The following is a 22,301-nucleotide window of genomic DNA, read 5'->3' as shown; positions in this document are numbered from 1 at the left end:
GGTGCAGCCTATGATATACCCCAGTGGTGCAGCCTATGATATACCTGAGTGGTGCAGCCTATGATATATCCAAGTGGTGCAGTATATAATATATCCCAGTGGTGCAGCCTATGATATACCCCAGTGGTGCAGCCTATGATTTACCTGAGTGGTGCAGCCTATGATATATCCAAGTGGTGCAGTATATGATATATCCCCAGTGGTGCAGCCTATGATATGTCCCAGTGGTGCAGCCTATGGTATACCCCAGTGGTGCAATCTATGGTATACCCCAGTGGTGCAGCCTTTGGTATACCCCAGTGGTGCAGCCTATGATATACCCCAATGGTGCAGCCTATGATATATCCCAGTGGTGCAGCCTATGATATACCCCAGTGGTGCAGTCTAAAATATACCCCAGTGGTGCAGAATATGATATACCGCAATGGTGCAGCCTAAGAAATATCCCAGTGGTGCAGCCTATGATATACCCCAGTGGTGCAGCTTATGATATACCCCAGTGGTGCAGCCTATGATATACCCCAGTGGTGCAGCCTATGATATACCCCAGTGGTGCAGTCTAAAATATACCCCAGTGGTGCAGAATATGATATACCCCAGTGGTGCAGCCTATGATATACCCCAGTGGTGCAGCCTATGATATATCTCAGTGGTGCAGCCTACGATATACCCCTGTGGTGCAGTATATGATATACCCCAGTGGTGCAGCCTATTATATACCCCAGTGGTGCAGCCTATGATGTACCCCAGTGGTGCAGCCTATGATATATCCCAGTGGTGCAGACGATGATATACCCCAGTGGTGCAGCCTATGATATAACCCAGTGGTGCAGTATATGATATAACCCAGTGGTGCAGCCTATAATATACCCCAGTGGTACAGCCTATGAAATACCCCAGTGGTGAAGCCTATGAAATACCCCAGTGGTGCAGTCTATGATATACCCCAGTGGTGTAGCCTATGATATACCCCAGTGGTGCAGCCTATGATAAATCCAAATGGTGCAGCCTATGATATACCCCAGTGGTGCAGTCTATGATATACCCCCAGTGGTGCAGTATATGATATATCCCAGTGGTGCAGCCTATGATATACCCCAGTGGTGCAGCCTATGATATACCCCAGTGGTGCAGTCTATGATATACCCCAGTGGTGCAGTCTATGATATACCCCAGTGGTGCAGCCTATGATAAATCCAAATGGTGCAGCCTATGATATACCTCCAGTGGTGCAGTATATGATATATCCCAGTGGTGCAGCCTATGATATACCCCAGTGGTGCAGTCTATGATATATCCCAATGGTGCAGTCTATAATATATCCCAGTGGTGCAGTATATGATATATCCCAGTGGTGCAGCCTATGATATACCCCAGTGGTGCAGTCTATGATATACCCCAGTGGTGTAGCCTATGATATATCCCAGTGGTGCAGTATATAATATACCCCAGTGGTGCAGCCTATGATATACCCCAGTGGTGCAGTATATGATATACCCCAGTGGTGCAGCCTATGATATACCCCAGTGGTGCAGTCTATGATATACCCCAGTGGTGCAGCCTATGATATACCCCAGTGGTGCAGCCTATGATATATCCCAGTGATGCAGCCTATGATATATCCCAGTGGTGCAGTATATGATATACCCCAGTGGTGCAGTCTATGATATACCCCAGTGGTGCAGCCTATGATATATCCCCAGTGGTGCAGCCTATGATATGTCCCAGTGGTGCAGCCTATGGTATACCCCAGTGGTGCAGCCTATGGTATACCCCAGTGGTGCAGCCTATGATATACCCCAATTGTGCAGCCTATGATATACCCCAGTGGTGCAGCCTATGATATACCCCGGTGGTGCAACCTATGATATACCCCAGTGGTGCAACCTATGATATACCCCAGTGGTGCAGCCTATGATATACCCCAGTGGTGCAGTCTATGATATACCCCAGTGGTGCAGTCTATGATATACCCCAGTGGTGCAGCCTATGACATATCTCAGTGGTGCAGCCTATGATATACCCCAGTGGTGCAGCCTATGATATGCCCCAGTGGTGCAGTCTATGATATACCCCAGTGGTGCAGCCTATGATATACCCCAGTGGTGCAGCCTATGATATACCCCAGTGGTGCAGCCTATGATATACCGCAATGGTGCAGCCTATGATATACCCCAGTGGTGCAGCCTATGATATACCCCAGTGGTGCAGCCTATGATATACCCGAGTGGTGCAGCCTATGATATATCCCAGTGGTGCAGTATATGATATACCCCAGTGGTGCAGCCTATGATATACCCCAGTGGTGCAGTATATGATATACCCCACTGGTGCAGCCTATGATATACCCCAGTGGTGCAGTATATGATATATCCCAGTGGTGCAGCCTATGATATACCCCAGTGGTGCAGCCTATGATATACCCCAGTGGTGCAGTATATGATATATCCCAGTGGTGCAGCCTATGATATATATCCCAGTGGTGCAGTATATGATATATCCCAATGGTGCAGTCTATAATATATCCCAGTGGTGCAGTATATGATATATCCCAGTGGTGCAGCCTATGATATACCCCAGTGGTGCAGCCTATGATATACCCCAGTGGTGCAGCCTATGATATACCGCAATGGTGCAGCCTATGATATACCCCAGTGGTGCAGTTTATGATATACCCCAGTGGTGCAGTCTATGATATACCCCAGTGGGGCAGCCTATGATATACCCCAGTGGTGCAGTCTATGATATACCCCAGTGGTGCAGTCTATGATACACCCCAGTGGTGCAGCCTATGATATACCCCAGTGGTGCAGCCTATGATATATCCCAGTGGTGCAGTATATGATATACCCTAGTGGTGCTGACTATGATATACCCCAGTGGTGCAGTCTATGATATACCCCAGTGGTGCAGCCTATGATATATCCCCAGTGGTGCAGCCTATGATATGTCCCAGTGGTGCAGCCTATGGTATACCCCAGTGGTGCAGCCGATGGTATACCCCAGTGGTGCAGCCTATGATATACCCCAATTGTGCAGCCTATGATATACCCCAGTGGTGCAGCCTATGATATACCCCGGTGGTGCAACCTATGATATACCCCAGTGGTGCAACCTATGATATACCCCAGTGGTGCAGCCTATGATATACCCCAGTGGTGCAGTCTATGATATACCCCAGTGGTGCAGTCTATGATATACCCCAGTGGTGCAGCCTATGACATATCTCAGTGGTGCAGCCTATGATATACCCCAGTGGTGCAGCCTATGATATGCCCCAGTGGTGCAGCCTATGATATACCCCAGTGGTGCAGCCTATGATATACCCCAGTGGTGCAGCCTATGATATACCCCAGTGGTGCAGCCTATGATATACCCCAGTGGTGCAGCCTATGATATACCGCAATGGTGCAGCCTATGATATACCCCAGTGGTGCAGTCTATGATATACCCTAGTGGTGCAGTCTATGATATACCCCAGTGGTGCAGCCTATGATATACCCCAGTGGTGCAGCCTATGATATACCCCAGTGGTGCAGTCTATGATATACCCCAGTGGTGCAGCCTATGATATACCCCAGTGGTGCAACCTATGATATACCCCAGTGGTGCAGCCTATGATATACCCCAGTGGTGCAGTCTATGATATACCCCAGTGGTGCAGTCTATGATATACCCCAGTGGTGCAGCCTATGACATATCTCAGTGGTGCAGCCTATGATATACCCCAGTGGTGCAGCCTATGATATGCCCCAGTGGTGCAGTCTATGATATACCCCAGTGGTGCAGCCTATGATATACCCCAGTGGTGCAGCCTATGATATACCCCAGTGGTGCAGCCTATGATATACCGCAATGGTGCAGCCTATGATATACCCCAGTGGTGCAGTTTATGATATACCCCAGTGGTGCAGTCTATGATATACCCCAGTGGGGCAGCCTATGATATACCCCAGTGGTGCAGCCTATGATATACCCCAGTGGTGCAGCCTATGATATACCCCAGTGGTGCAGTCTATGATATACCCCAGTGGTGCAGTCTATGATATACCCCAGTGGTGCAGTCTATAATATACTTGTATTTCAGTGGTCCAGTCTGAGCTGAACATCCCGAGCTTTATTTTTGTACCAAAAAAGTAACATGTATGCTATTACAATGTCCGGATTACAGTGCAGAGACCAAAAGTTACAGAAAAAAAAAAAAAAAAAATTCTTGGTCAAATGAGTCTTTGCCTTTTTTATTATAATGTACTAGAAATGGAGGCTGATTACATTTTCAGATCTGCACATTGACACAATAATCACTCAGAGAGATGATTAAATAGATAGAAAATGATGAAGTCGTTACTAGAGGTTATTTTAATGGGGAGATGATGAACTTTTACAGTTTTTTCATGTTGCATAGAGATCATTTGGGAAGCGCAGACCCAGGGGCGTCGCTGGATGAAAAGATCCGGGCCATATGATTCCTCCTCACTCTCACAATCTGTGTTTATTGTGATGGGAAGGTGCATTACTGCTTCCCCTGCAGGTCCTGTAGCCTCTGGAGAATATTACTACCTGGAAGCTGCAGGACCTGTGATGATGTCATGATCACATGACCTACAGGGGAAACATGCTAGGGGCTAAGGTATGGGGACAACATTAGGGGCTAATTGTGTGGGGCACATTACTGGGGGTTACTGTGTGCGGTACATTACTGGGGGTTACTGTGTGGGGTACATTACTGGGGTGGCTTTGTTGGGCATATTACTGGAGGTAACTGTGTGGGGCACATTCACATGTGGCACTAGTACGTCCCTCGGTTTGATCTCATATGGGTTTCCAGTGAAACGCATGTGATCGGGGACGAGCACCTGGTGTCTTGTACTGTTTAAATGCAGCCTTAAAGTACATGGGGCAGAGTGATCGGGGCAACAGCAGAAGGGTAACACTGTCAGGGCACCAATATGTAGGAATAATGAAGGACATGAGATGTCTGGTGATCTCCACAGGGAGGACATGAGGCTGCTGAGGAGACCTGGTGACTCTGGGACTAATGGAGAAGATGGAGGACGCGTCACCTGCAGGCACTGGATGTAAGTCGGGATGTCTCCAGTGTTTTTGTTGCTGTTTGGACCCTCAGTAAAGGTGTTATTGGTGCAACCACATGTGAGGGGGTTATGTACAGGATCGGCCATTACTGTAAGTGCGATAGACATGCATTGGGGCCCCTCTTTTACTACCCTAGCAAGGCCCCTGCACAGACCTTTTAGTCTAGTAATGAAAAGGGAGGTTTGTTTCATGTGGAGCTGCTCAGAGTCTTTGTGGGTTTTTTTGGGTCTTTTTAGGCTCAAAATAAAGAGAGTGCAGAGCTCTCACTCATCAGGACAAATGAGGCGCAGACACTTAAAACCATGACCTGACATAGTTTAGTCTGCACCCAAAAAGTCACAAAAGAAGAGACAAATCTCATAACTGTGTCAGAAAATAGTGAATTTTTTTTTCAAAAATGACCCCAAAAATGATGATAAATGCCCCCCATTGTTCTCTGCCTACAGAAAAAAATGCCTCCCTGTTTATTGAATCTTGAGACTCTGATTTATTTACTAACACATAATAAATCAGAGTCATTTTCTAAGTTGTAGTGGAATAAAGTTGACATTCTGTAAATCAGGAGAAAAAAACCCTTTTTTTTAAACAAACAAGAATTAGAACAACAGTATATACTCGATTATAAGACAAGGCCCCTAATTTTACCACCAAAAACTGGGAAAACCCTTTGATTCAAGTATAACCCGGGGGTGGGAAATGTACTGGTCACCACCTCCACCCAGTATATAGCGAGCCCCCTGCAGTATATAGCCTGCCAGCCTCCTGTAGTATATAGCCTGCCAGCCCCCTGTAGTATATAGCCTGCCAGCCCCCTGTAGTATATAGCCTGCCATCCCCCTGTAGTATACAGCCTGCCAGCCCCCAGTAGTATATAGCCTGCCAGCCTCCTGTAGTATATAGCCAGCCAGCCCCAGTAGTATACAGCCAGCCCCCTGTAGTATATAGCCTGCCAGCCCCCAGTAGTATATAGCCTGCCAGCCCCCTGTAGTATATAGCCAACCAGCCCCCTGTAGTATATAGCCTGCCAGTCTCCTGTAGTATATAGCCAGCCAGCCCCCAGTAGTATACAGCCAGCCCCCTGTAGTATATAGCCTGCCAGCCTCCTGTAGTAAATAGCCAGGCAGCCCCCAGTATTATACAGCCAGCCCCCTGTAGTATATAGCCTGCCAGCCCCCTGTAGTAAATAACCTGCCAGCCGCTGTAGTAAATAGCCAGCAAGCCCCCAGTAGTATATAGCTAGCCCACCCCCTGTAGTATAGTCAGCCTGCCCCCTGTAGTAAATAGCCAGCAAGCCCCCAGTGGTATATAGCTAGCAGGCCCATGTAATATATAGCCAGCCAACCCACTGTAGTTTATAACCTGCAAGCCTCCAGTAGTATATAGCCAGCCAGCCCCCTATACAGCCAGCCAGCCTCCAGTAATATATAGCCAGCCAGCCCATTTAGTATATAGCCTGCCAGTCCCCAGTAGTATATAGGCAACCCCCTTTAGTATATAGCCAGCCCATTTAGTGTATAGCCAGCTAGCCCCCTTTAGTATATAGCCAGCCAACCCACTGTAGTTTTTAACCTGAAAGCCTCCAGTAGTATATAGCCAGTCAGCCCCCTATAGTATACAGCCAGCCAGCCTCCAGTAATATATAGCCAGCCCCTTTGGTATATAGCCTGCCAGTCCCTAGTAGTATATAGCCAACCCCCTTAAGTATATAGCCATCCCCTTTAGTGTATAGCCAGCTAACCCCCTTTAGTATATAGCCGGCCCCCTTTAGTATATAGCTAGTCCCCTTTAGTATATAGCCAGAACAGTGTAGTATATAGCCAACCCAGTGTAGTAGATAGCCAGCCCCCTTTAGTATATAGCCAGCCAGGCCCCCAGTTTGCCCAGCACATAAAACCATAAACTTACGACTCCTCTTCTTTCTTCTCTCTGCTGTAACAGTCGACAGAGACATGTTCATGCGCTCTGCCGGACGGCGCACACTATGATGTAATCAGCAGCGACATGGATGCATCTCTGCCAGCTGTTACAACAGAGAGAAAAAAGAAGAGGAGCCGCGGGGACGGGAGCATCTGGGAGCCGTGCCGATCATAAGCTGCACTGGAAGTACATTTTTTTTATTGGGGTGGGTTTTTCAGTACATTTTTTGTGCTCAAAAACTTGGCTTATACATGAGTATATAAGCTAATTAACTACAGGGATAGCAGCCATAGCAGCTGCTATGGGGTCCTCAGTATTAGTGGACCTGGATACCCAACCTGCCACACTATAGAGTGGAGGATGTGCACCTTTACATACATATTGGGGCACATTTACTTACCCGGTCCTGTCGTGATCCCCGAGGTGCGTTGTCCAACGAGGATGAAGTCTGGTGCTAATCACTAAGATCGTGTTCCCGATATCCTGCATGTGTCGCTTCCCAGCTCAGGTCCTACGGAGTTCACCTTCTTCTTCCCGGTGCATGTGAGTGCATTGTCTTACGACACAATTTGAATTTATAATCCCGTGCTCAGTCCGAATCAGTCGGGCTGTCGACAGCCACGCCCCCCCCCCCCCCCCGGGATTTGTGTCGCAAGAAAGTCGGTGTGATTGAGCCAAAATCCGATCACGTGAGCCAAAACCCCTGTTAAATGCGGCTCAAATCTGAAATAGTCAGGAAACCCGACTTTATTCTCAAAATGAAGCACACGTCTATCAAGAGAAACAAACACATAAAAACATTTACAACACAGGTGCATCTATACTACAACTGGTTGTGTTAACCAGGTAAGATTAAACAACCACACATCTCCTAAACTAACGGTAAATGTCCTCATCATTAACCCCTTAATGGGCTATTCCCAGGAAGACGAGAGTCTTAAATATACGCAGAATAACAAAATATCACATTCTCTAACAAAAATACTGAGGTTCACAGATATAAGTCCAACTGGTCTCTATCAGTCCTGGTGTATACAATTTCAGTTGCCCTGGGATCTGTTAATCTTCTGACTTTAGGGTTGGACAGGATAGATTTTTCTCATGAATAGCTTCTCCTGCCTGCAGACTGCTTTGTTCTCTGCTCCTTCCCTCCTGCGTTACAAGACCAGCCCAGCACTTCCTGCCAGCTAACAGCAACGTGAGGAGAGTAAATCTCCAAGCTACAGGCAAGATCAGGGCCCCCTGATCCACTCCTGTTCCATTGCCGGCTCCATGTCCAGAAAATGCTGAAAACTTTACTAACAATTAACATCCCCACAGGCAGCTCACTGACACTGTGTGACTGACTACAGGTTCTGGGAGTCATTAGTGGCATCTAGTACCTTATAGATGAAATCTCTTCCATCAGGAGGACTTTATTCCGGGTTCTCCAATCCATGACGTATCACGGCTGAATTCACGGCCGGTTGAATGTTTGGTCAGCGCTGTGAATAAGCCCCTCTTCAACGGCTGTCAGCGTGCCGCATCGCATAGAGCCGGCAGCAATTGTGCAATATAATTAAATAAATATAAAGGGGCTGGGGACAGGATTAGGGGGAACATATGTGGTGGGGGTATTTTTTGGGGTGACAGGTCCTCTTTAACGGGCTCTGCTTTCTGCTGCATGGAGCAAGATTTTCATTTCGCCTTATGGCAGATGTGGCCCTGGGCAAGATAAAATCCTTATATCAGGGGAAGGAGGTACAGCAGAACTGACTGTATGTGTGTGATCTAACTGAGTTAGCGGAGCTGACAGTGCTTGTTATAGCACAGATGTAGCGGGACAGTGTCATTGTGTGTTATAAGCATCTCATCATCTCTCATCACTTATATGTTTCATTTCTCTTTTTCTACGTGTCAGATACTAGTGAATGTTCAGAAGGTAAATAAAAGTGTATATAAACCTGCACCCTGATAATGTAAGCTCATTGTCAGCACACAGCATCTCATAGCACAGAGAAATCATGAAGTGTCTGCTTAGAGAGTCCCCGCTCACACTCTGGAATCTTACACTGATCATCACTGAGTGATAGGAGCTAAAACAGCAATAACACTGAGTAACATTGTAAAGTAAGGGGTCAAAAATTATCTTTATTGTGTAAACATCACTAGGGGATTAAAATTTGAGAACTTTCTTTCATAGGCCAACCCCTTTAAGGATGCAGCCAGTTTGTACATTAAGGCTCATCCTTTTCTGACCAGTGTCTCTTCCTGTGGTACTAACTTTTCAACACTTTAACTTATCCCAGTGATTTTGAGACTTTTCTCATGAGACATTGTAGTTTATAATAGTAGTATCATTTTGCTGATCGGTTGAGTATTTGGGGGTAAAAAAATCAACAATTCAGGAAAAAATTTAAAAAAAAATTACAATTATCAAATTTTTAAATGTTCTAATTTTTAGACAATAGTCATAGCACAAATGTATTTTGTAGAAACCTTTATCCATTTGTCTTTTTTTCTATTTCCATAATTCTTTTTATGTTTGCTTATTTTTAACGTAAAATTAGAAGGTTCATCGTTTTAGAAGAAGGACAGAGTCGCTGCATAGTGCCCTGCTCTCCTGTACAGAGTCTCTGCATAGTGCCCGGCTCTCCTGTACAGAGTCGCTGCATAGTGCCCGGCTCTCCTGTACAGAGTCACTGCATAGTGCCCTGCTCTCCTGTACAGAGTCTCTGCATAGTGCCCGGCTCTCCTGTACAGAGTCGCTGCATAGTGCCCGGCTCTCCTGTACAGAGTCACTGCATAGTGCCCGGCTCTCCTGTACAGAGTCGCTGCATAGTGCCCGGCTCTCCTGTACAGAGTCGCTGCATAGTTCCCTGCTCTCCTGTACAGAGTCCCTGTATAGTGCCCGGCTCTCCTGTACAGAGTCACAGTATAGTGCTCGGCTCTCCTGTACACAGTCACTGCATAGTGCCCGGCTCTCCTGTACAGAGTCGCTGCACAGTGCCCGGCTCTCCTGTACAGAGTCGCTGCATAGTGCCCGGCTCTCCTGTACAGAGTCGCTGCATAGTGCCTATCTCTCCTGTACAGAGTCGCTGCATAGTGCCCGGCTCTCCTGTACAGAGTCACTGTATAGTGCCCGGCTCTCCTGTACAGAGTCACTGTATAGTGCCCTGCGCTCCTGTACAGAGTGGCTGCATAGTGCCCGGCTCTCCTGTACAGAGTGGCTGCATAGTGCTCGGCTCTCCTGTACAGAGTCGCTGCATAGTGCCCGGCTCTCCTGTACAGAGTCTCTGTATAGTGCCCGGCTCTCCTGTACAGAATGCTGCATAGTGCCCGGCTCTCCTGTACAGAGTCGCTGCATAGTGCTTGGTTCTCCTGTACAGAGTCGCTGCATAGTGCCCGGCTCTCCTGTACAGAGTTACTGCATAGTGCTCGGCTCTCCTGTACAGAGTGCTGCATAGTGCCCGGCTCTCCTGTACAGAGTGCTGCATAGTGCCCGGCTCTCCTGTACAGAGTGCTGCATAGTGCTCGGCTCTCCTGTACAGAGTTGCTGTATAGTGCCCGGCTCTCCTGTACAGAGTTACTGCATAGTGCTCGGCTCTCCTGTACAGAGTCGCTGCATAGTGCCCGGCTCTCCTGTACAGAGTCGCTGCATAGTGCCCGGCTCTCCTGTACAGAGTGCTGCATAGTGCTCGGCTCTTCTGTACAGAATGCTGCATAGTGACCTGCTCTCCTGTACAGAGTGCTGCATAGTGCCTGGCTCTCCTGTACAGAGTCGCTGCATAGTGCTCGGCTCTCCTGTACAGAGTCGCTGCATAGTGCCCGGCTCTCCTGTACAGAGTGCTGCATAGTGCCCTGCTCTCCTATACAGAGTCGCTGCATAGTGCTCGGCTCTCCTGTACAGAGTCGCTGCATAGTGCCCGGCTCTCCTGTGCAGAGTCGCTGCATAGTGCTCGGCTCTCCTGTACAGAGTCGCTGCATAGTGCCCGGCTCTCCTGTACAGAGTTTCTGCATAGTGCCCGGCTCTCCTGTACAGAGTCGCTGCATAGTGCCCGGCTCTCCTGTACAGAGTCGCTGCATAGTGCCCGGCTCTCCTGTGCAGAGTCGCTGCATAGTGCCCTGCTCTCCTATACAGAGTCGCTGCATAGTGCTCGGCTCTCCTGTACAGAGTCGCTGCATAGTGCCCTGCTCTCCTATACAGAGTCGCTGCATAGTGCTCGGCTCTCCTGTACAGAGTCGCTGCATAGTGCCTATCTCTCCTGTACAGAGTGCTGCATAGTGCCCTGCTCTCCTGTACAGAGTCACTGCATAGTGCTCGGCTCTCCTGTACGGAGTCGCTGCATAGTGCCCTGCTCTCCTGTACAGAATCGCTACATAGTACCCGGCTCTCCTTCATAGAGTCACTGTATAGTGCTTGGCTCTCCGGTAAAGAGTGGCTACATAGTGCCCGGCTCTCCTGTACAGAGTGGCTGTATACTGCTCGGCTCTCCTGTACAGAGTGGCTGTATACTGCTCAGCTCTCCTGTACAGAGTCGCTGTATACTGCTCGGCTCTCCCGCCTTCTGTTTTTCCCCAAGCAGCGACCTCTCTGATTTCTTCTTACAGTACCACATGCCGCAGTTTTTCTGGAAGCAAGCCTCTTGAACAGGGTAATGCTGGTGTAAAAATTGTCTATGTAGAGGTAGCCCTGGTCCAGTAGTGGGTGCACCAAATTCCACACTACTTTTCCAGAAATTCCTAGGAATGGGGGGGGCTTTCTGGGGGAACTATTTTTGAGTATTTCCCTTCATACACTCTGAACTTGTATGTTTACCCTGATGCACTCTCACACAGCTTATACATCTTCACGCCATACCTTACCCTCTTGTTTGGCAGATACAGTCTCCCTTTGAAATGTACCAAGGACTCTTCAACAGATGTGCCTCTCAGGGGTATATGTGTCCATAAATTTGGCACTGTTATCGGCTGGACCTTATATAAACATATCTGGGGTCATCTCTGGGTGGGCACTGTGTGTTGTCAGCGTAATGCCATATGGAACATCAGGTGTGGTACAATATGTCTGTGCTCCAATAGTCCCTGATTTTGGGCTTTTTTAACCAGCCCCATAAGAAGTACTATGCCCCAATATTGCTCAATCTCTGCTGCACTAACAGGGTTCCGCCTGTGGGGTTGCCCATAAATAGAAGCAGGGTTTGGGGCAATATGTTGTGCAGCCTAGAGATTGGTCTGGGATACAATCAGACCAATTAGGTCCTCACTAAAAAAAAATTCTTAAAATAGTCCCCTGGTCTAAGCCCTGCCGTGTCTCTGTGTATCCAGGACTGGAAATCAGGGACCTGAAATGTCATAGTTACTGGGGGTCACCCATATGGGGTCAGAAGTTCCATACACTTCTTCAGTCCTAAGGCGCCTTCTTGGGGCTTCTTCGGAGTCACTATGGGATGACGAGGATGACATGGACATAAAATGGACATTGATCCCCAATAGCAGATTCGGTATCGGAGGCAATATAACTGTATGCCTACGATGTGGTACAAGTTTTACGATCCATGATATTCCCTTACCTGAAAAAGGGAAAACGGAGGATGGGGAAATAGTACACAAGCACGGTGTGCACAACTCCTCCTCAACATGTGTGCACTACTCCTTCCTCCACAGACGGAGTGCAGTACTACCCGCTCTGCACTACTACCTCCTCCACAAATGGCGTGCACAATTACCACCTCTGCACAACTACCTCCTCTACACATGGGCGCACTACTACTTCCTCCACACATGGGTGCACTACTACCTACTCCACACATGGGTGCACTACTACCTCCTTCACACATGGGTGCACTACTACCTCCTCCACACATGGGTGCACTACTACCTCCTCCACAAATGGCGTGCACAATTACCTCCTCCGCACTACAACCTCCTCTGCACTACTACCTCCTCCGCACTACTATCTCCTCCGCACTACTACCGTCTCCAAACACGGTGTGCACTACTACCTCCTCCACACTACTACCTCCTCCAAACATGGGTGCACTACTACCTCCTCCACACTACTACCTCCTCCGCACTACTACCTCCTCCACACATGGGTGCACTACTACCTCCTCCACACTACTGCCTCCTCTACAGACGGTGTGCATTACTACCTCCTCGCACTACTACCCCCTCCACACTACTACCTCCTCCAAACATGGGTGCACTACTACCTCCTCCACACTACTACCTCCTCCGCACTACTACCCCCTCCACACTACTACCTCCTCCAAACATGGGTGCACTACTACCTCCTCCACACTACTACCTCCTCCGCACTACTACCTCCTCCACACATGGGTGCACTACTACCTCCTCCACACTACTGCCTCCTCTACAGACGGTGTGCATTACTACCTCCTCGCACTACTACCCCCTCCACAAATGGCGTGGACTGCTACCACCTCCGATTAAATTGATCCTGTGATTTCATGGGGGAGATGTCGACCCAGGAGACATTGGAGATATCTATATGTTAATTGCGAGACAGGGTGATGTATAGGAAGCGCCTGTGCCCCATATATCGCGCTTAGTTGTTAAGGAAGTCAATCCTGAGGAAGACTCCAGCTGGAGACGGAACATGTTGGGAGCCTTCCATCTCCTATCCATCACCTACCAGACATTACCATGTGATGCCTATTGATGCTTTTCCTACCACTTTTCTCTGTTTGTTTCTCTTGTGTGTTTCTTTTTGTGAATCAAGACATTTATACACTCACCGGCCACTTTATTAGGTACACCATGCTAGTAACTGGTTGGACCCCCTTTTGCCTTCAGAACTGCCTCAATTCTTCGTGGCATAGATACAACAAGGTGCTGGAAGCTCCTCAGAGATTTTGCTCCATATTGACATGATGGCATCACACAGTTGCCGCAGATTTGTCGGCTGCACATCCATGATGCGAATCTCCCGTTCCACCACATCCCAAAGATGCTCTATTGGATTGAGATCTGGTGACTGTGGAGGCCATTTGTGTCCAGTGACCTCATTGTCATGTTCAAGAAACCAGTCTGAGATGATTCCAGCTTTATGACATGGCGCATTATCCTGCTGAAAGTAGCCATCAGATGTTACAGGGTACATTGTGCTCATAAAGGGATGGACATGGGCAGCAACAATACTCAGGTAGGCTGTGGCGTTGCAACGATGCTCAATTGGTACCAAGGGGCCCAAAGAGTGCCAAGAAAATATTCCCCACACCATGACACCACCACCACCAGCCTGAGCCGCTGATACAAGGCAGGATGGATCCATGCTTTCATGTGGTTGACGCCAAATTCTGACCCTACCATCCGAATGTCGCAGCAGAAATCGAGACTCATCAGACCCGGCAACGTTTTTCCAATCTTCTACTGTCCAATTTTGATGAGCTTGTGCAAATTGTAGCCTCAGTTTCCTGTTCTTAGCTGAAAGGAGTGGCACCCGGTGTGGTCTTCTGCTGCTGTAGCCCATCTGCCTCAAAGTTCCACGTACTGTGCGTTCAGAGATTCTCTTCTGCCTACCTTGGTTGTAACGGGTGGCGATTTGAGTCACTGTTGCCTTTCTATCAGCTCGAACCAGTCTGCCCATTCTCCTCTGACCTGTGGCATCAACAAGGCATTTCCGCCCACAGAACTGCCGCTCACTGGATGTTCTTTCTTTTTCGGACCATTCTCTGTAAACCCTAGAGATGGTTGTGCGTGAAAATCCCAGTAGATCAGCAGTTTCTGAAATCCTCAGACCAGCCCGTCTGGCACCAACAACCATGCCACGTTCAAAGGCCACAAATCACCTTTCTTCCCCATACTGATGCTCGGGAGAACTGCAGGAGATTGTCTTGACCATGTCTACATGCCTAAATGCACTGAGTTGCCGCCATGTGATTGGCTGATTAGAAATTAAGTGTTAACGAGCAGTTGGACAGGTGTACCTAATAAAGTGGCCGGTGAGTGTAGTTTTGGAGATTGCCCCTGTGGCACACATCTTTTCTTTATGTAGTGATTCATATATTCTCCTTGTATGAGTGTATACATCTATATCTGGGTGCATAAATGTGAGTGCGTTAGTGATTAATGATAATAATAATAATTCTTTATATATATATATATATATATATATATATATTTAATTTATATACCGCCTACTGATTACCCAGCGCTGCACAGATGCTTACCAAATTGGTCCCTGTCCCCATTGGGGCTCACAATCTAATCATCCTACCAGTATGTTTTTGGAGTGTGGGAGGAAACCGGAGGACCCAGAGGAAACCCACGCAAACACAGAGAGAACATACAAATTCTTTGCAGATGTTTGGATTTGAACTCAGGTCCCCAGCGCTGCAAGGCAGAAGTGCTACCCACTACATTTACATACATGTATGTATGTGTACAACGATGTATAAGTGTGTGTATGGGTGTAGAACTTCATGTGCATGTAGATAAGTATATAGATTTGTGTATATATGGGTATGTAAATGTGTGTGATTGTATATACACTACAGCGACACTGTATATAGATTCATTACATTGTGTTTCTTTCATCTATAAGGGATTGGCTGAGGTGATGTTGGCTCCTCCCCCACACATTATGACATCATGCATATGAATTGGCTGCATTACCCAATCAGGATCCATCCATGTGCTGGTGCATGTGATGTTACGGAATGTTCCGCTGGCTCCTCCCCCTACATTATGACATCACATGGCTATATAAGTAGCTGCGGAACCTACACGCCTTTGAGGGTTTTTGTAGGCGTTTGAGGTAAGTCCGCTGTGTCCCCAGCTCCTGTTGTGTCCTTTATTGTATTCTATTATTTCTCCTCCGCTTCAGTAATGGCCACTTCTTTACTTTTCATCTTTTTCAGAGTTGGTGCTGGTGGTATTTTAGTGATTTTTTTGCGGTGAGTCCATCTTTCCGATAAATGTAAAATGTGTGATAACTAGAAATGTGCAGATCCGTGGTTTCAATTTGGGTTTGACTGCGCGATCCGGACATATTGCCGGACTGACGGCCAAAGAGCCAATCCAGAAAATAGTTGCCCCTGCTACACACAGGGTCCATGATTGGCCAGGGGTGTCACTGGGGGGAGGATGATGTCACTGCTCTGGGGCCCATGTGGGAGGAGGGGCCGAGCCCTGATCTGTTTTCTTATACGATGTAAGCGGTAACACCATAGCGTATACTCTGGGTCTTTAGTCTGTGTGCCGGAGTAATGTACTTCATGTTTCACAATAATAAGTCTCGTGTAACAGTTGTAGGCACAGCACATAGTCGAGCACATAAAGGGCGGATTCACACTGGCGTGTACTTCGTGTTTTGTTTCCATTCCTTTTTTTGTCCCCATCCGTTTTTTCTTACATCTACCGTACTTCCAATATTCATCTATTTTTTTCACGTCTGAAAAAAAAACTGGTGGTTTAACATTATTTGGATAACATAACACCTTGTGCCCCGGCATTGTCAGTGGAAAATTTAAACAACCCGCCATCAGTTTTTTTTGCAGACCCAAAAACATCCATTACCTTCTGTGATCTGAATGTGAAATAATAGGGTGGGTTCTATACATTTTTTCATGGCCGACAGATCAGTTTTTATTTAAAGTGTTTTCCTGCAGCCACCACTAGGGGGAGCTCACTGTATACAGCTACCATTGAGTATTACGCTAAGTGTAAATAAGTCTATATACAGGAAGTGGCCTCTAGTGGTGGCTGAAGCTGGATATTGGGAGCTGCTGTATTATTAACTTAGTGTTGTAGAGGAAGTAACGGTTGCAGCTCCTGGGCTTAGGTCGTCCTCTGGGTACAAGTTGATGATGGTTTTGGTGAATAACCATCATCTTTTATTTCCTTGGCCACTATCGTCTGATATTATTTCTTTGTCTGTAGAGATAATGGTGATGTCCATAAAATTTACTCTTAACTTATTTATTTACAGAATGGAGGACGACGAGGTGATGGAGGAGACGTTGGTGGAGGTGTTTAACATCAGGGAGGTGGAGGACGAGTTGGAGGAGATGGAGGAGAGTAATAACATCGGAGAGGTGGAGGAGACGGTGGTGGAGGTGTTTAACATCGAGGAGTTGGAGGAGTTGGAGGAGGTGGAGGAGGAGTTGGAGGAGAGTGAGAACATCGGAGAGGTGGAGGAGACGGTGGTGGAGGTGTTTAACATCGAGGAGTTGGAGGAGGTGGAGGAGGAGTTGGAGGAGAGTGAGAACATCGGAGAGGTGGAGGAGATGGAGGAGGAGATGGCGGAGAGTAAGAACATCGGAGAGGTGATGGAGGGATTTAACAGCAGGGAGTTGGAGGAGTTGCAGAACAAGTTGATGAAGTTGGCGGAGTGGAAGAACAGCGAGGAGGAGGAGGATATGGAGGAGGATGGAAACATCTGGGATAAGAGCGAGGAGGAAGAGGAGGAGGAGGACGCGGAGACATCAGAGTAAGTATATCACAGATCTGTATTAGGAGATATGTCATTGGGAGGGATTTATGACGACTGGGCGCCTCATGCACCAATCACAATACTCCCCCACAATACTTTAGTGTTGGATGTACTAGGAGGGTCGGTCCTTTAGTATATTAGGGGATTGTGTACCTGGGCCAATTCTACTTAATTCTTAGATTTTATTAAACATTTTATAATTTTCAACAACAGCCATAACAGGTAACATAGATATTAGGTCAACCGCTCAGGGACAGACTCCAATGTCATAAGGGAAGGAGCCATCGGTACAGGGGATTCGTATAACAGACACGGAAAGTGCGATTCTACTTCATTCTTAAATCTCTATTCCGGGGCGTCCCCGTCCTCCTGCTGTGGATTTGGCGTAGAAAGAAAAATGTTCATGTCCATGAAAAGTAGCAGAAAATCACAGAATCTGGGCCGGGTACACAAGGGATGTGATTGGTTGTGTCTATGGAAATACCTGCTGTTATACATTGTATCGTGTCTATGAATGAGAATATCCTGACCTGTATATATATATCATGTTCTCTATACAGGTGGTGGTGGCGAGTGATGGGATCACAGGCCCCAATACGGTAATTACCTGACACTTCTATTCTGTATAGGACTACAAATACAGGGGCTTCATACTGGGGGGACATTTTTTTTAGTAAATTAGAGGGCACATGCGCTATACGGGGGCACAGGGGGGGTATATGAGGGTACAGGGGGTTATACGAGGGCACATGGGGGTTATATGAGGCTATTTTGGGGTTCATGGCTTTGGCGCCACCAGTAACCAGTGATTATTTCCTATTTTAGGGTAAGAAGGGAGAAGCATGTTCCAGCTTTTGTCATGGATACCATGTAAGTCTATAAGCCGGCGAGGACACAGCGATGATATATTTATACTGATGTAGAGACTTCATTTATGTTCTTTGTCTTATAGCGAAGAGGAAGATGAACCTGAAGAGGAAGAGGAGGAAGTGGTGCAGGAGGAGGAGGATCGGACCAGTGACCCGTCTACCCAGTAAGTTTGGGCTATAGAGAGGACTGAATGCTTTGCCGTCCAAATGGGGGGGGGGCACATACTTCCTGCACCTGTTGTTCTCAGGATATGAACGATCTTAATGTATAAAATCTTACAGACCGGTCACTCGTCACATACAGATGATTTATCTTCTTTATTCTTCCTTTAGGCCAAGACGCAGGTGGTGGATCCCGAAGTGTCTGAGCGGAGGCAGCAGGAAGAAGACGTGAGTAACAGCTGACTATCTCTCTACCTGTAGAGGACACTAGGGGGCGCTCACTGCATAGGGGTGTGTATCACTGCTCTTATTCAGTATCTGCAATGAGCTCCCCCTAGTGGAGGCAGATATTGTGTTTTAATGCATGTTAAGGTGACTGGGGATGATGGTGGTAGTTGTTCTGTGCACAACATTCCTCCCTTATCTTCCTCCATGCACTGATGTTACTGATATTTTATCTTCCGTTTTCTCCAGCAGCAGAAGCAGCAGAGGAGGGCTGAGAGCTTCCAGGTAATTACATGACTCTGTACAATCCTCTTTGATGGTTGGGGGTCTCCATATCAGGACTCACCGGTCACTAATGTCCCCACAATCCCCGGGTCTTGTCTCCTGCAGGTTCTTCAGATTCTTCCTGTGCTGCTGCGGTGCCGACCCCAGAGACTAGAGGGACAGAGGACATGCGCTTCCCGCGTAGTGATGTCAGGTGGCAGCTCCGTGGCCTCCTGGTTATGGAAAGCAGAACAGATCCAGAGGTGCCCCATATTTCTGAAATGACACCCACTGGTTGCCTGAACTCTGCCTGGAGGAGCCACCCAATACCGGACTACTGCCAAATCGTGATGTCCCTGATCCCTGCATGCGCCAGCAATACCTGAAGAGGTGAGGCCACGGAGTGCAGCACCATCCCCCGGCTCCTGCTCAGCGCAGTCACCGCCGCCATCCTGCACCACGTGCTCCAGCGCAATACACGATTTACTGCATCCAGCCGCAGCATCAGGCACAATGTAAGTACACGGACACCTCCAGTCTGCGCCTCTTGCCGGTTATATACTCTTATATTACTGAGATTTTAATCTTTATTTTTCTGCAGCAGAGGTTTTCAAGGTAAAATACAAAAGATCCTCTTTACCCCTCCCCTATAAGACTGAGTAGAGAGGATGGTTGGGGGTCTCCATATCAGGACTCACCGGTCACTAAAGTCCCCGGGTCTTGTCTCCCACAGATTCTTCAGATTCTTCCTGTGCTGCTGCGGTGCCGACTCCAGAGACTAGAGGGACAGAGGACGTCCGCTTCCTGCGCAGTGATGTCAGGTGGCAGCTCCGTGGGCTCCTGGTTATGGAAAGTAGAACAGATTCAACAGAGATGCCCCATATTTCTGATATTACACCCACTGGTTGCCTGAACGCTGCCTGGGGGAGCCACCCAGTCCTGGACTGCTGCCAAATCGTGATGTCCCTGATCCCTGCATGCACCAGCAATACCTGAAGAGGTGAGGCCACGGAGTGCAGCACCATCCCCCAGCTCCTGCTCAGCGCAGTCACCGCCGCCATCCTGCACCACGTGCTCCAGCGCAATACACCACTTACTGCATCCAGCTGCAGCATCAGACACTATGTAAGTACACGGACGCTTCCAGCCTGCGCCTCCCACCAGTTATATCACCAGTCACTAATGTCCCCTGGTCTTGTCTCCTGCAGGTTCTTCGGATTCTCCCGGTGTGATCCATCCAATAGAAAGATTATCACCAGAGCTTCTATATAAGAACTGGAGACAGGTCCATCAGCCCCCCCTCCCCCCCCCCCGCTGGTCTTCAGCCCCCATTGTTACACACACCAGGGCCTCCTCTTCAATGGTAAAGATGGCACAGAAGCCCCAAAGACACATCCAGACAAGGATCCCCCCTATCTCCACCTCTAATCCCCCCCCCCCCCCGGGTACTTACCAAGAATAAAATAATAAAATGAACGAGTTATTAAGTCATTCAGGGAATTTGTCTTTTTTCTAGGTGTAAGAGGGAAGGGGGCACATCCCCAATGTGTGACCATAGCATATTATACACACCCCAACGTCTTACTGTCCCCAATGCTATATGTTGCCCCCCTATAAGATGGTATGTAATGGGATTATATCGGGCCAGAAACCAGCCCCAGGTAGTGTATAACTCAGAATAACAACATGGACACATGTATTGTGGATAGAGATAAAAGATATTTTATCACCTTCAGATCAGACTAGATAAAGCCCTGTACATATACAATGGTTAGGAATGCAAATACAGGTGGTGGTACAATCAGTGTCGGCAGATTATGTTACTGCTTGGATGTCAGTCCTTTCTGCGGTGCAGCTACCTGGAAGGTGAGTAGGGAAGTAGGGACCAGCAATCTCCTGTTTCCTCCAACACTTGACCAGGTGAGGACTGGGAACGTAAAGTGGCCCAGGAAAAAAGATCTGAAAGTGGCCTCATGCAAAACAGGTAGAAGAGGCAGGGGACATGCTCAGACATCTGTTCCTGCTCTCAATACACATGTACACAAGAGCCATTTCAGGAGCTTTGAAGGTCCTACAAAGGTCCTGTAACCAGAGTTTGGATGCAGCAGAAGGGACACATCCTCCATTCCCCAAGAAGCTGATTCTATACCAGATGTAGGATGAGAATTCAGTCCTCAGTGCAGAGAATGTGACAACACTAAAGCCCAAAGAGTTTACAGACATTTGCGAAGCTCTTTACATAGAAAGACCCCCCCCCCCCCCCCTTGTGGTCATAGTCACCCCTCGAATTCTGCAAATATAGTGGTCTTACAATAATGGACAATTATGACATATGACAAGGGATAGATAAAAAAAATTCTGTTCAATGGACTTTACATGATTAATTTAAGGTGTGGAAGCTTGAAAAGAGCGTGGGTCTCACTTACACCCTCTATGATTAGGGCTGGGGCAGTGGGCGGAGCTATGCTGAGTGCATTGCTACTATTTCCATCAGCCCTGGACACTAAATTGGGAAGCAAGGCACAAGTATAACCAACACCCCATGTGGTTTTGCAATATTCTCTAGTAGTTGTCCCCAGTGAAGAGACTTTTGTCACCCAGTAATTGTCACCCAACTTCTTCCATCTAGACCTGAGATTTAAAGGGAACCTGTCATCAGGAAACACATATTCACCTACTGACAGGTTCACATAGACTTTTTAGTACTATTTCCCAATCGGATTTCATCATTAACACTTCTGCTTCCACTCTCTTTTAAAGGTGTCAAAAACATACTTGGCACCTGATGATAGGTTCCCTTTAAGACACCAAAATATATTTGGAAAAGCTGGTAGAGGAGGATGTGAGCCGCAACCTTTAACTAATTTAATGTGGAAAAAGCAGGGAACCATTTTATTTTCTGGCATGTTACTTTATTATTATAACGCAGACATAATTTGAGGCTGCTAATTTGAGATGCCAGATCTGCATGAGCGATTGGGCCACCCCTGAGGCTCCAGGGCCCATGTGTAAGGAACCCCCTGTCCCCCCTCATGTTACCCCCCTGCATTTATCTGCATTACTTACTACCAAACACTGAGATAATGGGGCACATTTACTAAGGGTCCGAAACGTGTTTTTTCCGCCGGGTTTTCAGAATTTTACCATTTTGCGCCGAATTGCCCCGGGTTTTGGTGCACGTGATCGGATTGTGTCGCATCGGGGCCTGCCAGCGTGGTGTGGCCGTCAGAAAACCCAACGGATTTTAAAAAATTGCGCTATTTTTAAAAAAAAAGTGTCGCTTGACGCGCACTTACATGCATCAGGAATAGGAAGGTGAACTCCGGCGGACC

General features: G+C 47.6%; 1 protein-coding gene across 1 annotated transcript; it reads left to right on the top strand.

Annotated features, from left to right (window-relative positions):
• Window positions 1–15,756: 15,756 nt before the first annotated feature.
• Window positions 15,757–20,443, top strand: LOC140116174 (uncharacterized). Its single transcript, XM_072132856.1, has 11 exons — window positions 15,757–15,772; window positions 15,876–15,911; window positions 16,946–17,446; window positions 18,010–18,048; window positions 18,275–18,319; window positions 18,402–18,482; window positions 18,652–18,708; window positions 18,955–18,990; window positions 19,096–19,484; window positions 19,703–20,094; window positions 20,178–20,443. Exons 3-9 carry the CDS (start codon window positions 16,947–16,949, stop codon window positions 19,142–19,144), a joined length of 807 nt encoding a protein of 268 aa, XP_071988957.1. The 5' UTR covers window positions 15,757–15,772; window positions 15,876–15,911; window position 16,946; the 3' UTR covers window positions 19,145–19,484; window positions 19,703–20,094; window positions 20,178–20,443.
• The last annotated feature ends 1,858 nt before the right edge of the window (window positions 20,444–22,301 follow it).

The sequence above is a fragment of the Engystomops pustulosus genome, chromosome 1 (genome assembly GCF_040894005.1).
Source record: "Engystomops pustulosus chromosome 1, aEngPut4.maternal, whole genome shotgun sequence".
NCBI classification, from domain to species: Eukaryota; Metazoa; Chordata; class Amphibia; order Anura; family Leptodactylidae; genus Engystomops; species Engystomops pustulosus.
The sequence above is the reverse complement of the archived record's forward strand: the minus strand, read 5'-3'. Positions and strand labels throughout refer to the sequence as shown.

Bases quoted from the DNA above. Each gene is read 5' to 3' on its own strand.
- LOC140116174 (XM_072132856.1), top strand. From the start codon at position 16,947: ATGGAGGACGACGAGGTGATGGAGGAGACGTTGGTGGAGGTGTTTAAC. The intron at 18,049-18,274 runs GTAATTACCTGA...TTCCTATTTTAG, and splicing joins GGATCACAGGCCCCAATACG to GGTAAGAAGGGAGAAGCATG. The intron at 18,709-18,954 runs GTGAGTAACAGC...CGTTTTCTCCAG, and splicing joins GGAGGCAGCAGGAAGAAGAC to CAGCAGAAGCAGCAGAGGAG.